This window comes from Apus apus, assembly GCF_020740795.1.
Source record: "Apus apus isolate bApuApu2 chromosome W unlocalized genomic scaffold, bApuApu2.pri.cur SUPER_W_unloc_1, whole genome shotgun sequence".
In the NCBI taxonomy this organism is placed as follows: Eukaryota; Metazoa; Chordata; class Aves; order Apodiformes; family Apodidae; genus Apus; species Apus apus.
This window is the reverse complement of record NW_026248896.1, coordinates 485,205-502,346: the sequence shown is the minus strand read 5'-3', so window position 1 is coordinate 502,346 and position 17,142 is coordinate 485,205. Positions and strand designations below refer to the sequence as shown.

At 45.0% G+C, this 17,142-nt stretch overlaps 2 protein-coding genes and 1 long non-coding RNA gene across 8 annotated transcripts in view; 2 read left to right on the top strand and 1 right to left on the bottom strand.

Annotated features, from left to right (window-relative positions):
* The window catches only part of LOC127396383 (ubiquitin-associated protein 1-like), a 97,044-nt gene that overhangs the window by 58,930 nt on the left and 20,972 nt on the right, over window positions 1–17,142 (bottom strand). For 3 of the 5 annotated variants that reach the window (XM_051643997.1, XM_051643998.1, XM_051644001.1), the window contains exon 1: window positions 1,161–1,273. The exons of 1 other annotated variant lie outside the window; for it this stretch is intronic. The gene's annotated coding sequence lies outside the window, so the exon portion shown is untranslated. One more of the 5 variants, XM_051644002.1, reaches the window with a different exon arrangement.
* LOC127396387 (uncharacterized) lies at window positions 1,767–4,087 on the top strand. Its single transcript, XR_007891990.1, has 2 exons — window positions 1,767–2,330; window positions 3,218–4,087. It is a non-coding gene; the product is annotated as an uncharacterized LOC127396387 (long non-coding RNA).
* LOC127396384 (DDB1- and CUL4-associated factor 12-like) overlaps window positions 12,568–17,142 on the top strand; it is a 71,702-nt gene continuing 67,127 nt past the window's right edge. For both annotated transcript variants that reach the window (XM_051644007.1, XM_051644006.1), the window contains exons 1-2: window positions 12,568–12,784; window positions 13,563–13,817. In XM_051644007.1, the coding sequence (XP_051499967.1) occupies window positions 12,716–12,784; window positions 13,563–13,817 (324 nt within the window). In that variant the 5' untranslated portion in view covers window positions 12,568–12,715. The remainder of the gene's footprint in view (window positions 12,785–13,562; window positions 13,818–17,142) is intronic.

Here is a 17,142-nt window from a genome sequence, read left to right as displayed (position 1 = left end):
ACCCAAACCAGTCTATGATTCTGTGATCATAAGATTTCTGTAAGGCTTCTTTTTTTTTTCTTTTTTTTTTTTGGGGGGGAGGCTTGTTTGGAATTTTTAAGTGATGTGGGGAATAAAAACACTTGATAAGGTGATTACTCATTTCCATCTACTGCAATTTATTTTACTAATTTAAAAAACCTAAACAATCCTAAGTTTCAAATGCAGGGAAAGATATGATCCTCTTCCCCATTCAAAAGCAGAACAGATAACTAGAAAAGATCCAGAAATAAGTAATAGTAATAAGGATAAACATGTGCAGGGCTACGACCCATGAATTGAACAAGATTTTTTTGGCTCTTCAGTCTACAAGATGACACAATCAAAAAGTGAACACAGTAAAAATCTAAAGTCACAAGTGGCATAGGGAAGATGAGTACTTTGGTTTTCACAACACAAGAGCCAGAAATTAACTAATTACCTGAAGGCAGGCTTGACAAAAACCACACATGCACCCTCCCTAAACACAAGCAGACGTTTCCATTCTTCACGGAAGATTTGATTACCGTGAGGAGGAACTTACTTCTAAATATCATTGATACTAACCGTTTACTCAGATTTCAACAGCAATCAGCTCTTAGAAGGCAAATTCATCAAGGGTTATTAAGTAAAAAGGTATTACCTCAGGCAGTCCCCGAAATTGCCAGAAAGGGAAAGGAGTACTACCTTATTTGCCTGATCTCCCTCTGTTCCCCAGTTCCAGCCCAGAACAGAGTGCCAGGACTCCGTCCCTCCGAGCTGATCATGCAGGTTTCACCTCCATTAAACGGCATCTTCAAAATTAGTATCGAGACGCCGTGAAGGCGGAGCAAGACCACACAATAACGCGGCACTCACAGGCTCACTCCCCTCCACGGCTGGGGGAACAGCCCCTCCAACCTGCGAGCACCTCCGGGACACCAGCGGCCCCGCAGCCGCCCCGCCGACACTTCACATCTGCTGAATCACGACAGGGACGCAGAGGGTCCCTCACACCGGACGAGGAGAAACGGCGGCGAAGTTTGGCCCAGCGACGAGGCAGAAGGCCCGGGGTGTAGCTAGCTGCGCCTCCCCCTCCCCCGGCTCCGCTACAAGGGGGACCAGCGCCCCCCACCCCCTACCTCTCTCGACCCGCTCGTTACCTAAGCGGCACCTGGCGGCACCGGCCGTTCCTTTGGTCACTGTCCACCGCCCGCCCCTACGAAACCCACACCGCGTCACCACCTCCAACTCCGTAACCGGACAACGCCATCTTGTCTACCTGATCTCCGCCTCCCTGGCGACGCACTGGCGTCACGTCGCGAGGTCGCTTACCCTCGCCGGCCCAATCGGAAGGTGCTCGCGGTGACGTCACCTCCGCGGCGTGAGGGGCGAACGGAGCCCCGTCTCTTTCCACTAGGGGCAAGGCGGAGGTGGTGAGTCGGCCCAGTCCTCCTTTCCTTTTCCTGAATCCCCCTTGGTGGGGTCAGGTGGTAGAGCAACTGTCTAAACCGATACGCCCCCAAGAGCAGCTTTGGTAGCGGGTTTTCAGCCTTTTAAGAGGGCTTTGATCTGAAATGTAGGGTTTTTGTCCAAAATGCAGCTGTGCGTGTGTGAGGGAGGATGTGGAGAGGGGGATTCTAGCCAAACTAGAATTATATCTTAGGCTTAGCTCAGGGGAAGCTGGAAAGCCTGTGTGGTTATTTTATTTTATTTTCAATTTGGCTTTTCACAGCACCCTCGTCTTTGAGTTCTGTTAGATGAAAACACCAAAAAATGGCATAAAATATATGTCTTCTTTATCAGGAAAATAATATGTTTACTGATTTAATGTGACTTGAAGCATCAGAGCATTTCAAATGGTCAGGAGCTGGCTTTTTTTGCAGTCTGCCTGCACATTACGTTTCTTTTCCTCTCGTCCTTTTTCTGTTCTCTTCAATGTCACTTGCAAAATGCTGATCATTTGGTTTGGGTTACTCTTATTTCTGACTCTATAAGAAGGAAAAAGTGCATATGGGCCATGTGGATATAAGGAAAAACACACATCCATCACATCTGTTTTAAAGCAGCATAATTAAATACAAACATTATGCCCTTTAATTCCCCTGCAATAAGGGAGTTTCCTAGTGGAACAGAGCACCTAAAAGTTTGACTAAGTGCCTCATTGTGCACCAAGCAATGTGCATTGGACCCTCATCTTCATTCAGAAGAGCCAGGTGATAAAGCTAGTCTGCTAGTTAAAAGGATCCCTCTAAGGGAAACCTGGGATGAAGTTTTGCAAAGTGAAGGCAGGCGTTAGCTCTGACGTGCGGAATCAAACTTCACAACCTCAGGTAGGTATGTTTATTGCGGCGTTGGGTACAAGGGGGATCACTCCTCCTAGCTTGCACACCCTGCATTGGTAAAGCTCTATTTTTATCTAGCAGTTACATGCGTATTCATGAGGTTATTATACAAATTTATGATATTCTTAGAATAGACATTGGTTATGCTAATTATTTACCTGAAACATTTACATAAGTCTCCACCTAATTCCGCATGCGCAGTGCTGTCTTGTGGTTGTGGGCCAGGGTCTTCGGGATTGTGAGAAATGTCTGTCGTGCCAATGAACAGGCCCACACAGGTCCTTCAGCGAAGCACAGTTTATTTACATTCTTGCAAGCATGGGTGACCTAAGCAAGTAGGCACACCCATAGCAAGGTGAATAACGGTTTATATTCCCTATTCCCGACGCAAAGTTCCCTCCCCTGCTTCCCCACTGGCTGGGTACTCCAGGGTTTACAGCCTATCTGACGCTTCAAATTATCCTATAAGTTTCCCGCCCCTGTTTACACATTCCATTCTAGCAATTTACTTTTTACCTTTTAAGGTAAAATTTTGACCTTTCTTGCCCCCTTGGCTGTCTTCCCAATTAACAAAATGATCTATACCTATTGGTGCCATCCTGCTCCTAGGAGCAAGATAGAAGTGGCTTTGTTCGGCCTTATCTTGGGCCATAAATCCTTCTCCATGTTCGGATCCCCCAGATGGAGCCCAATTAAGTCCCTCAGTTTCTTGGGCCGTAAACCACTCTTGGTGTAATTGGAATGTGCAGATATCTCACTTATCTCAAACAAACTATATATTCCTAACACTAGAGTATATATATATATGAACCAAACCCGACACTATGTTTCTAACACTAGAATGCAAAATCAACACTACATTTCATTTCTAACAGGGATGAAGGCTCAAAGTCTTTGTGGGAAACTGTTATTTTCTTCCCCACGTAAGTCTAAACAAAATGCCTTTTAAGCCAGCGAAGGCCTCTCCTGATTATCCCCAGCTAACGGACTAAAACAGACTTGCTTCTCAAGGACAACTGAACCCAAAACAACAGATGTGATCCGGGACAGAAAGGACGGGCGACAAGCCATCCTGTGCCCCTGGCAGTCACCGCCTTAAAGTGGGGCTCATGGACGCTCATTGGCTCTGGACAGTGACACTGACTGGACCGGTGGGTCCCGGGGATATTAAAGGTGGCGAGGGCAGCAGGTGGGCCCTTCCATCCCTCCTCCCTGAGGCCCGTTCGGACGCTTTCTGCATGGGACACCCCCCTGCTGCGGACACTGCTGCTGGGACCCTGCCTGCCTGCCTGCCCCGGGTCCAGCCTGAGCCTCAGCGCCGAGCGTGCCGGGGTCCCGAGCCCTGGGGTCGGGGCCGGAGCCCCCTCCCCGTGTTGCTGCCGGTTGAGGGGAAACCAACAGCTGCTGCACCCGCTGCCGAGCCGCAAGAGGCTGAGCCGCCAGAGGGTAACATCACCTCACACACACACACACACACACTCCTTTCCTCATACTCGCGCACACAGCTCGCAGACACAGCTCGACCTCTTAAGGAGGACTGTCATTGGGTTTCATTCCCTCCTTCCCTCCTCCCTTTGGTCCTTAATCTTCTCCCTTAAGAGCATCTTTGCATTGCCTCCCTAAAGGACACTTTCTCACTACATACATATTTATATCCCTGGTAGCCATTCACATTTGCATTGTCCCTAAACATCATCCCTCGGTTTCTGTTAACCCTTAATAAACCAATTATTTTGTGGAGTAAACCTTGGCTTTAGAAGCAATTTCTGAGCGTGGGGGGGGGGGGGTGCTTTTTAACTACCACCCTGAAATACGGTCCCGCGGTGGCCGTTCCTACATGAGAGGCAGCGCCACGTGTGACCCTCAGGCTCATTCACAAACCCCTCCACATCGGGGGGGGGCAGTCGCAAAAGTATCCTGACAGCCGGTAGCCCCCCTCGTACCGGCTTGCGACAAGTGGTGTCAGAAGTGGGATAACGGGGGTTGTTAGAAGCCACTCACGCTCTGAAATTGCTTAATTAGAGTTAAAAAAAAAATAAAATTAATTAATTATAGAAAAATGGGTACCAAGGGGGATATAGGTGATGCAGATGCTGTAAGTGCTGGTGCAGAAAATGCAGAAAACGAAATTAGTGAGGAAAGCACTGAAGTTCAGGAGGCGCCATTTTCATCTCCCTCTAGTTTTGAGGAGGAATTGCAAAAATGTGCATTTGTGCGTCCCTTCTGGGAGCACCTTAAGAGGCGCGGGTACACAATACAGAGGGAGCAGTACGAAGTGATTTATGACGCCTACATGGGGGGACACCTCAGTAGACTCGCAAATTACATCATGACTTTGGAAGATGGTACTCCTCTGTCTAAAGAGCTTAAAAAGGAGATTAAGAAACACGGGCTTGATTTCATCAATGCCCGAAATTTCTTTGTCCTGGCCATGGTTGTGCAGCAAGCAAAGGAGGGATTACAGCAAAGAACTGAAGGGTTGCAGCGAGAGAATAAAGAGTTACAGCAAGAGATTGAATGGTTACAGCAAAAACCTGAAGGGTTGCAGCGAGAGATTGAAGGGTTAAGAAAGCAGGGAAAGGAGAGAACTGGTGCCACCCTGTCTTGCTCAGGTGATAAATGTGGGAAACTTGCTAATTGTGAGGATTCCTCAGGTTCTGGTAGTCAGGATACTGAGGTCTCGGATGACTTTAACACACTAAAGAAATGTAAGCCCGTAAACTCTGACCAATTAGATAGAAAAAGTGTGAGTTTTCATTTTGGAACGGAAAAGCAGCGCCCGATTTTGGAATCAAAGCCACAGCTGCAAGAGCAGCAAGCCCCCGCGCAGCTGCAGCTCCCCCTCTCCAAGGAGCAGGAGGAGGGACTAAGGGCAGATTTTAGGATATTACACGAGGCAGTTAAGGACTTCATGACACATGGCACTCAAAGAATTAGCAATTTGGAGATAAATGTCCATAAAGTTTCCATGATTATGGACAATAGTGCTCAAAGGATTAGCAATTTGGAGATGGATGTTCACAATAGCATTCAAAAGATTGGCAAATTGGAAAAATATGTCCACCGATTTTCCACAAATAGGGACAAAGTCCCAACTAATTTATCTTCTCACTATACCGGTTCTGAGGATGAGGAGGAGGAGAGAATAGAGCATAAACAACTGTGCCCGGTTGTGAGAACTTCTTTTTCTCTTGACAGAGATACTGGTAGGAAGAAAGATGTGGTAGTTAAGGAATTATCTTATACACCATTAGAATTTGCACAAATTAAAAAACAATACAGCAGGCTCCCATCTGAGACGGAAATTGAATATGTAATGAGAGTGTCCCTCACAGGAGGAGACGAGATCATGTTAAGTGAACAAGAAGCTAGAGGGTTCTGGGGATCCGGAATCATTCTAACGACTGGAGATAGGGGACACCCCTGGTCCCTAACTCAGCGAGCAGCTTTTTGTGTTGGCTCCAGTGATCCCATTAGCAGAGGAGAGCCGAGGACCCTGCAGGGGGGCTATTCTAACCTTTTGGACAATATCCAAAAGGCTGCTGTAATTCAAATGATTTATGACCATGATTTAATAGCAGATCAAGAAAGTCCTATGAGTCTTCAAGTGAAACCAGAAAGAATGAAGGTTTTAATCAGGGGGCTCCCTCGGTCATTTAAATAGGTAGCCATGCAAATCAAACGTAAACTCTAAAATAGAGATCTGCGAGGATTTACATGGTCTGATTTGGCCAAAGAATTGGTAGATTACGGCAAGGAATATGAGCATATATCTGATCCTGAAGATGTCCCCAAGCCTTCTGCAGCCAGACAAAAGACTCGACCCTCCTATGCTGATGTGGTTGCCAGACCACCCTGGGATCCTTCTAAGCAGCGGGAGAAATCAGGGGGTGACTGGACAGTCGTGGATAGATCTAAAAACAACAGAAAGCCAAACAGCACCCATAAAAGCCAATACCCTGAAAACAAAAGTGCTTCATCTCGAGGTGATGACAAAGGGCCCTACACTAAGCTTAAGGAGGAAGCCAGGTGTATAGGTGTCCCATCGAAGCTTTTGTCTCAAGATCTTTCTTACCAGCTTCTGAAAGACCTAGTAGAAAGTTGGGCTACACGGCCCAGCTCAAGGTCTAATTCAAGAGAGAGATCCAGGGAAAAACCCAACAAGTCGGGAAACTAAATAGCCCTCCTTCTGCCAAGAAAAAGAAATCAAAAAGAAAGACAAAGAGACAGGGGGGGGGAGAGAAAAAACAAAATCTTGACACAGGAAATGAAAATGATCAACAGGAAAATGACAAACAATCAGGCCCTAAAGCTTCCAATCCTCCAAAAGACTGACAGAATGTACTAAGATTAGTTCAAAACAAAAATGGGGACTTGGAGCTTACTTGTGCTGTTGGGCCAAGACGCTATCCTGTAACATTTGTGGTGGACACAGGAGCACAGATTTCCACGCTAAAAGCTGATGTAGCTGAACAATGTGGTATTAAACCAGCTAAAAAGCCAATATATGTAAGTGGAGCATTTGGTAACTCTGCTTTACAAAAAACAGCTAAAGTCACTTTAAATCTACCAGGAGAGGAAGAACCGATTCGGACTGAGATGATTGTGGGTGACAGTCCTTACAATTTGTTAGGAATGGATGTTCTCTTGGGCCGAGCGTGGAGAGATGAGAACGGTCGCTACTGGAATTTTGGCACACCCACACTAAAGCTGAGGTTGCTACAACGTGCTCCCCGTCTGCCACAAAGCAGGATCACAAATGTGAGACAATATTCCATTCCTGTTGCTGCTAAGGAAGGCATCAAAGAAGTCATTTCTGATTTAAAACAAAAGGGCATTATTGTGCCCTGTCATTCACCATTTAACTCCCCAATCTGGCCTGTAAGAAAACCCAATGGTAAATGGAGGATGACAGTTGACTACAGGAAATTGAATGCCAATACAGATGCACTCACAGCTGCTGTACCTAACATTGCTGATTTGGTGTTAGAAATCCAGGAAGCAGCACACCCAGTGCTGGCCTTCCTGGACATAAAGGATATGTTCTTCCAAATCCCTATTGATCCTGAGGACCAGAAGTATTTTGCCTTCACTTGGGATGGGGTGCAGTACACTTTCACAAGGTTGCCCCAGGGATATAAACACTCGCCCACACTAGCTCATCACGCGCTTGCGTGTGAACTGGAAAACATTCCAGAAATCAGAAATAATTCCAAGGTAAAAGTCTATCAATACATAGATGATGTGCTGGTAGGGGGCCAGAGTGAGGGGGAGGTAAAAGCAGTTTATGATGCCATAATTAAGCATTTAATAGGCATGCAAATAGAAATCCCTGAAGAGAAAAGGCAACCCCCATCCCAAGAGGCAAAATTTCTGGGAATAAGATGGAAGGGGGGGACCTGGAATATTCCTTCCGATACTTTATCTTACTTAGGAGAGATAAAGGCACCCACCAATAAGAAAGAACTACAAGGAATACTAGGAACCCTTCATTATTGCAGAAAGCATATCCCAGATCTATCCATCATAGCACGTCCTCTTTTTGATCTATTAAAGAAAAATCGTCACTGGGAATGGGATCAGTCTCATGATGAGGCTCTTGAACTGTTATTATTGGAGGCGCAGACCTACCAAACTCTGGGGCCCCTTCACCCAGAGGATCCAATAATAATAGAGTGGGGGTTTTCAGCCAGTGCCTTATCATATCATTTTTGGCAACAGGGACCAACTGGGAGTACTCGACCAATTGGCTTTTACTCTCAGTCATTGAAAGATTCAGAAAAACGATATTCTGTTCTGGAAAAGGGATTGCTAACAGTGTGTACAGCACTAAAAGAAATCAGCAAGATCATTAAAAAACAAAAAGTAATTCTTCGAGGCCCTTTCAAGGTAGTTAACCAAGTACTATCTGGAAAGGCCCCTCCAGAAGGAATATCCCAAGAGGGTACAATCAGAAAATGGTATAGTCAAATTGAGTACTATTCTGGACTGTTCCAACTTGAAGAAGGCCCAGATAAACAATTGAAAATCCAGGAACAAATTGAATCTACAAATGAAAAGGATCTGATAATGAAAGTTCCCAGTCCTATCAAAGAAGCCCCAGAATATAGAAGTGAACTGGTTAATGCTTGGTTCACAAATGCTTCATCCCGAAGAGAAGGGAAAACTTGGTTGTTCAAATCTGCTGCAGTTAAACCTGCCACAGGCGAACAAATCATAAACCAAGATAAGGGCAGTGCCCCGGTGGGAGAATTGGACGCTGTTCTTAATGTTTTCCTAAAAGAAAAAGCCTCCAAGGACGCTGTGTACATTTACACAGATTCCTTTGCAGTTTTTAAAGGCTGTGTGGAATGGATTACTTTCTGGGAAAGTAACAATTGGGAAATTAATGGAGTGCCTGTCTGGCATAAAGAGAAGTGGCAACAAATTCTGAAAATTGCCAAAAAGAATCCTAATTTTCATGTAGGATGGGTACCTTCACACCAAGCTGCTCTAAAGGATGAAGCCAGTAAGTGGAATAACTATGTTGAAGAGCTAGCTAGGATTGATGTGAAGGAAATCCGATCAGCTATCACAGAAGGAGAAAATCAGGAATGGGAAAGATTGCTCGAATGGCTTCACTGTAAGAGGGGCCATTCGGGAATCTTTGATTTATACAAAGAGGCACAAGCTCGTGAGTGGCCTGTCACCCCTGAGCAGTGCAAAACAGTCATTTCCTCATGTGATCTTTGCAAAATTAAACTTGGGGAACATCCCCTAACAACTGACACTCTGCATATCAGGGAAGGAAAACCCTTGTGGTCCACATGGCAGGTGGACTATATCGGTCCCTTCTGAAGATCAGGAAACAAACAATACATCATTGTGATTGTGGAGGTGTTGTCAGGATTGACCTGTGCTGAAGCTGTTTCTAAGGCAAATGGTGAAAACACGGTTTGCTTCTTAGAAAAGGTCTTTGGAATTCTACCTAAACCCACAAATATCCAATCTGACAATGGAACTCACTTCACCTCACACCTTGTACAACAATGGGCTAAGAGGGAAGGTATTAAATGGACATTTCATGTCCCATACTACCCACAAGCTAATGGGATAGTGGAACGCACTAATGGGTTAATTAAAAGCCTTATTTGCCCACAGGACTCAAAATGGGATGAAAGGTTAAGGTATGCAGTCACTACTATAAACAATAGGTGGGGGGTGAATGGGTGCCCCTGCCTGAATGCTTTTTTCCCTGAGTTACCCACTCAAGATCACAGAAAAAATAAAAGGTCTTTTAAGCAATCTAAAACCCCTCTCCATCCTGGACAAATTGTCCTGGCAAATTTGCCACACATTGGTAAGCTCAAGCTCACCTTACAAACACCAGTGAATTCAAATACATGGGTTGCATCTGATTTAAATGACAAGCAACACAAAATCAGTACAAGGTGGATAATTCATGTTGAGTAAATTGGTGTTTCAGTTTTGTATGTATGTTTGTATCTCTGTGTATTTATGTCTAATGATGTTAATCAATATATTGCAAAGCATGACAGCTTAAAGAGCCAGAGACATCCTGGTGACAGTACCAGGCCTGATCAACCTTCTACTGGACTCCGGAGGAGTTACTTTGTGACCGCTGTGGGACTGATCACCCCATGGCCTAAACAAGGTGCTCTGTAATATTGTCTCCTTCTATACTTGCCTTTGAGTTGCTGTTTGCAATATGTTATCTTGGATGGAAATAATTCAGAACATTATTACAAAACTCACTGAAGTGACAAGAACTTGATTCAAATTTGGGAATTCCCTAAATAATCTATTTTTTTTTTCCTCCTTTTCCAATAGAATTGAAAACTGAGTTTGTGTTATAATAACTACAATTATTCTATTTCTAATTTTGTATCCGTGTGTAGCCAGCGTTAAGTCCTTCCTGAATGAACTGTGCTCGAGCAAGACGACTTCACTCAAGATTCCCACTGATCAAGTCTGATACTGCAGCCAGGATCCAAGGGTGAATGATAATATAAATACTCTCTTCTGGTTCAAGAATAACAGTTGAACGATCTAATGACTGTCAAAAATAATAAGAGTCTGACATGTTGGTAAGAATGTGGTTTAGACTAGATGATTGGTAAATTTGAGTGTTTACAATGTTTTATTAATACTGCATATAACTTATTTGTTAAAACTAGTAATAATTAGTGATCATGGAGCTTTTGAAGATATGTTAAATTGTTAGACATGTGAATATATATACTTATACTGTATGGGAATTATTCCCTTGTTCATACATATATATTCCAGCTAACACCCAAGGAGGGTAAGGATCAAATGCGGAGGAGAAGGATTTGGGCAGGAACCCAGATATAATATATATTAATGCACATAAAACTTAACTTTACACCTTGCTGCCTTAAAAGCCACGGGGTGAGATGTGGGAAACTGTTCTTTTCTTCCCCACATAAGTCTAAACAAAATGACTTTTAAGCCAGCGAAGGCCTCTCCTGGTTATCCCCAGCTAACGAACTAAAACAGACTTGCTTCTCAAGGACAACTGAACCCAAAACAACAGCTGTGGCCCGGGACAGAAAGGATGGACGACAAGCCATCCTGTGCCCCTGGCAGTCACTGCCTTAAAGTGGGGCTCATGGACGCTCATTGGCTCTGGACAGTGACACTGACTGGACCGGTGGGTCAGGGGGTATCAAAGGCAGTGAGTGCAGCAGGTGGGCCCTTCCCTCCTCCCTGAGGCCCGTTCGGACGCTTTCTGCGTGGGACACCCCCCTGCTGCGGACACTGGTGCTGGGACCCTGCCTGCCCCGGGTCCAGCCTGAGCCTCAGCGCCGAGTGTGCCGGGGTCCCGAGCCCTGGGGTCAGGGCCGGAGCCCCCTCCCCGTGTTGCTGCCAGTGGAGGGGAAACCAACGGGCGCTGCACCCGCTGCCGAGAGGCTGCCCCTCCGATACCATGGACCTGCCGTCCTTAAAAGCACCGGATCTTTTGCATTGCCTCCCTAAAGGACACTTTCTTACTGTGTGTGTGTGTATATATATATATATATATATCTATCCCTGGTAGCCATTCACATTTGCATTGTCCCTAAACATCATCCCTCGGTTTGTGTTAACCCTTAATAAACCGATTAGCTTGTGGAGTAAACCTTGGCTTTAGAGGCAATTTCTGAGCGTGGTGGGGGGGTGCTTTCTAACTACCACCCAGAAATACGGTCCCACGGTGGCCGTTCCTCCGTGAGAGGCGAGAGCCATGTGTGACCCTCGGTCTTATTCACAAACCCCTCCACATCGGGGGGGGGGCAGTCGCAAAAGTATCCTGACAGCCAGTAGCCCCCCGGTACCGGCTTGCGACAGTCTTCCTCGCAGTGAACTTTTAACTTAAGGCAGTTTAGCTGAGCTGGTAACCACAAGTCCGGCTGCAGCTGGATTCTGCTTAGTCAAGGAGAACTTTTACACTATAGATAAGAGACTCCTACTCCCCTTATCTAAAGAATGTAGCACATCTCGGTCTTCTGTTATCTGCTAAAAAGTCTTAACCCTTATTTACCCAATTCAGCCCCTCCGGGCTGGTGGTGGAAGGGGAGGAGGAGGTGTTTTATGCTTGCGATCAGATTTTCCCACAGGAGTGATGGAGAGCAACAGTATAAATTGTGCATTTTACAATCAACAGGAATACTCTCACAGGCTGTCTCTCAGTGGGTGATACTAAACCAGTGTGTTCTGCTGCTTTGAGCTGCCGGGGTACCCTTCTCATGTCTCCTCAGTGCTGTGGCGTCAGCCCACTTCTTGCTCTCGGGACTGTGATATAGCTGCTTTTTGTCTCACGAGCAGCAGAGGTGTGGGGCTGTCAAAATAAGGCATTGCCCAGTAAGCTTCGGTTGTTCAAAAATAAATGAAGAAAGAAAACAGCTAGCCTGCGCCTCTCCTATGCTTAAATTGACGGGGCCCGGGGAGTCCACTAACCAGCCCCGCCGATCCGTGCAGGACAGCAGGGAGCGGACATGAGGCGATACCGGGAAGCTTCACCTCGAGCCCCGCCGCCTCTCCGCCACCGCCGCCAGGTCGCGCCGCCCGACCCCCGACGGGACCACGCTGCCTGGCAACCGCAAAGGTGGGGTCCAACTCGTCGCCCTGCCTCCTCCGGTTGCTAGGAAACGAGGACTCTCGGGCGGAGTGAGGGAGCTGCCGCAAAGGCGCAACGCCACTGTCGTAAAATAAACCTGGGGAAAATGTCGTGAAGCGTGGTCAGTGGGGCTTGCGGCGGAGACAGTGATCCGGTCTTGGTGTCCGCACTTATATCCTTCAGGGGCTGCCTCCCTCCTCCTACTCCATGTGGGGCCCGGGCCGGGCTCTAGGCCTCTCCTTCTCCTTCTACTATGGCCCGGAAAACAGTTAGCAGGAAGCGGAAAGCAGTGGCTGCCGCCGGGGGGCTCCAGGGGGAGCAGGTAGGATAGTGGGGCGAGAATGGGTGTATGGTGGGGGGGGTACGTCCCGGTGCTCGGGGGAAGGGGTGACCTTGACCGGAGGTTGCCGTGTCCCGGTGCCCAGTTGGGGTGGGAAAAGAGGGTGGGGGGTTCCGGTGCCTAGGAAAGGTGTCCGGGGGGTGGAAGGAATAGTCTTGGCCCTGGTGACGGGAGGTGCCTCATTACGATACAGGAGGTAGCCCCCACTCCCCCAGTGGCACCGAAGGCTCTCCCGGGTTCCTGCCGACCCTCTCGCTCCGCCTGGCGCTGCCCCTGTTGGGTTCAGCCTTTCGGCCCGTAACTGTCGGGTCTCCGCCGCCCTCGGGCTGAGCGATGTTGCGACCTCAGGCCGGGCCGGGCCGGAGGAGGCCGATGAACGGCTCGGTCGGTATCGGGCAGTCCCCACAGTGTCACCCCAAACCTGCCGAGCTTACGGCAGGGGGCTGTCGGGACTGTCCTATTCAAAGTGCTTCTCGGTTTCCTCTTGTTTCTATAAGCATTTGGCGTCTCAAAACGGCGCTGAACCGGTGTGGACTGTTTTTTAAGATAATTGCAGTATTACTTCTTTTGCAAATATTTGTGTTTAATTTTATGTTGCTGAAGGCTTTATCAGCATTTCTGAGCTAAGCTTCGAGTATAGTATTTCATGACTAGTTTGGAAAACTTCAGTATTTCGCTGAGAATATATTTGAATTTAGAAGGGTCTTGTCTTAAGTTTATTCTAGTTGCTTTATGTAATTTCCTTGCTTCTTTCCCACAGCATGGGTGGGATCACTCAGTTCACAAAAGGAAAAGACTCCTCCTGGTGAAAAGGTCTCTGGTGTACTACCTGAAAGGTAGAGAGGTCAGGATGGAGAACGAACCCAGCTATCACCACTTGTTGCATGGATATGCAGCTCAGCAGCTTCCCAGCCTCCTGAAGGAGAGAGAATTTCACCTTGGAACCCTTAATAAAGTGTTTGCCTCCCAGTGGTTGAACCACCGACAAGTGGTGTGTGGGACAAAATGCAACACAGTAAGTGCCATCTCTCTTTCTCTTCCCTTTGTTAATTATTCCTCCTCCAAATGATGCTTACCATAATTGAAGTATGTAGACTGCTAAGGAAAATATTAGGGAGTAATTAGGAGTGGAGTCAAAATCATGCACAATTAATTTTGAGTGAAGGTAATGCTTAACAACACCCATTCTCATTTGAAAATATGGCACTGTGCAGTTGGCTGGAAGCCTGAATGCAAGGCCTGTACCATGATGTAGCATCTGTCTAAGTTACACAGAGTGATTTATATTTGTTTGCGGGATGGAGAGCAACAATGGGGTTGGATCATCTTGTCCTGCAAATGCAAAGTTAATGAACGGTGCTAGCCTTGCTAAATGATATTTAATGTGCCTGACAGAAGTTGCTAGTAAGACTTTTTTCATTATACTCAGTCTTATATGATTTGGTTTTATGTATGGTTCTGTGCTGCTGACTTTGAAAAGTTGCTACAAAACTAAAAACTATGGTTAAACTCCAGGTATTCATCAGAGTAGCTAGAAATGTTCCAAGCTTAAAAAAATTAATTTCAGATCTTCAGGATTATCCTTTGCTTTTTCACTTTGTGGTTTGGTTTTTTTCACTCTAAATCTGTTTTCAGTGTTCAAATAACTTCCCTTGCTTATGTACCTTTATATACTTTAGCAAAAATGGAAGCCTCTGCAGACTCAATGTTTCGGAACCAAAGCATCACTTTATAGGGGAATATTAAAATAATGTTCTATATGATTAATAAATGGAGATCATACTTCTTAGGTAATGTTCTCTCTGCTGGAGTTAGTAGCCAAACTTCATTGGCTGAGGTTGCGATTTCATGTATGAAGTTGATTGAACTAGTGCAAAATCTCAAATTTGTTCTTTGCAAGTTAGTTAGTGCCACAGAAATTAATTAAGCATTGTAAGGAATGTATACATCAAGCAGCTCTTAAACCTCAAAATGTATCAGTTGGTGTGATTGTTTCTTTGCCTTAAGATTTTTTTGCACAGAACCTGTGCTCAGTGATCTTACTCACAAGGGACAATGGTATTTTTTTCTTTTCAGATATTCTGTTATTATGCATAGTTACACAGTGGGAGGCTTTTATTTAGTAGCTGGTAAGAAGCAAGGCCTAGCTGTATAAACAAAGCAGTCTTTTAACAAGTATAAACCTGAAATAGAATCTCTCTGCCTTCTTTCTCCATGGGTGTTCATTGCCTTGGCTGGTCATCAGCCAACACTGTTCATGCGTGGAACAGCTTACAGGAGACAAACTCCTACTGAAACACAAGCTCTGCAAAATCTTGCTTATTCTTGCGTGTTTTGTAGAGCTGCAACAATTTTGCTATGTTCTGTAACTTCTGTAGTTTCAGCACTGCTACAGCAAAGATAAATGGGCAAGTGCATTGTTAATCACAGAACTGAATAAATGTATTGTTGTTCCCACTGCATATGCTGCAATGAAGTGTATGCTTCCACAGCTAGACTTAACTTTATAGATGCACCTTGTCTTTTATTAAGAAAAATATAATTATTACAAAAGAAGTCACTTCAGCATTGTGAAAGATTGTATATGAATTATGAATACTGTAATAGCTTTAGCTTGGCTGCTTTATGTTCACATTTGAAAAAATAGAGTGTTAAACTCTATACTCTAATTATAATATTTTTTCTCTCATCTCCTGAGTAAGTGACCTAATAAAGAAGAAATCCTTTGATTCTCATACACTGAACTTGTGGTATTTAAGTTGGGAGTAAATCTAAAATAACTTGGTTGACTTTAAATGGGTTTGTTGCATTGGAGATGCACATAATTAAAGATAATGCAACAAAAATTATAAACCATAGTCATTATTTTAATCAAAGCTTGAATGTGGCACTGAGAGTTTTAGCATTTAATTTATAAATTGCCCTTGGCTGTGCCAGAAGGATTCACTATTTTTAATACAACAAAAATACACTCTTTTCATAGAGGAGTAGGTTTCCTTTTAGTCACTTGACAGTATTAGTCACTATAAACACTGGAGAGAATATGGCGCTCTATCAATTGCTCATTTTTAATTAAGATTATGACTTGCTTAACTATTATGGGCCCAATCCTATTCAACATCTTTATTGATGACCCGGATGTGGGGATTGAGTCCACCCTTAGTAAATTTGCAGATGACACCAAGCTGGGGGGGAGTGTTGATCTGCCAGAGGGTCCTGGTGCAGGTTGTGACTGTGTTTATAGTAGGATCATAGCTAAAGTTTACCAAATTCCACCAGGATTGGAGTTTCCTTTCAAAGTCAGTAGCACTTTCCCAGATTATTTTCCAGATTTCAATGGGAAAAATCCATTCTTCGCCTTCTCTTATGATTGAAGCAGTCACTGATTGCATCCACAATTGAGCCTGGATACAACTGAGAGCCAAAGAGATATTACTTTGGACCACACCAAGTGTGTCTGTAGTCAATTCATGATCTTTTATGTTCACTTTTTCCCATTTTGGTAACACATTTGACAACAGCCACTGATTATGTTCCCAAACCCAATAGGGAAGATCGCAAAGGCTGTCGCAATTTTGCCAAATCGGTAGTTGTGGTAGCCAATTTGTTCATTAATACCTCTGAGTCAATGCTATTCCTAAAACACCGGTCAGGTCTATTGATATTCATTTCTGGGAAGTAATTCTTCTGTGTAGCCAGGTGGTCCATCCTTCATAAGAGGTTTGTAGAAAAGGAGAGCAGGCTGGTTGAATTTCTGAGACATTATTTTGCATCAGCAATTCAACCCATTTGAGAGACCATTCCAGATTAAAAATTTGCTGTTAGCCTGTATTTCTAATTATATACGGTCCAATCCCATAAATTTTTTGTTTGAGTGCTGGTATAGGTTGTGTCGTGGGTATTACAACCTCTCTCTTAAATTCCCCCCAAGACCTTGTGTTATTTTTCCCACATGTGACCTTATGGGAGAGTTGCACTGCAGTAAGATTTAACCAGCAGTCTTGGTTTTGAGTTTTACACAACAGAATAAGGCCATGTGGTCCATTTCTATAGCTGTTTGTTGGCTCAGTGAGGGATTCAGTAATCAGTCTACACCTTACTGAGATGTTATCACTCTGAGTTACAATAATAGGGGGTATTGCACTATTTTTATCATTTAAAGTAAAAAGTGTATCTCTGTCATGGTGGGTGACTATTGCAACAAGCCTAGGCTTAGTTACAGCATTCGAGTCCAACAACATCACATACCCAGAGACAAACCACATAAACGGACTGTACCAATGTAAAACTGTGCCAACCATCCAATTCATCGGAGGTACAGGGCTTTTTGTCTTTAACTA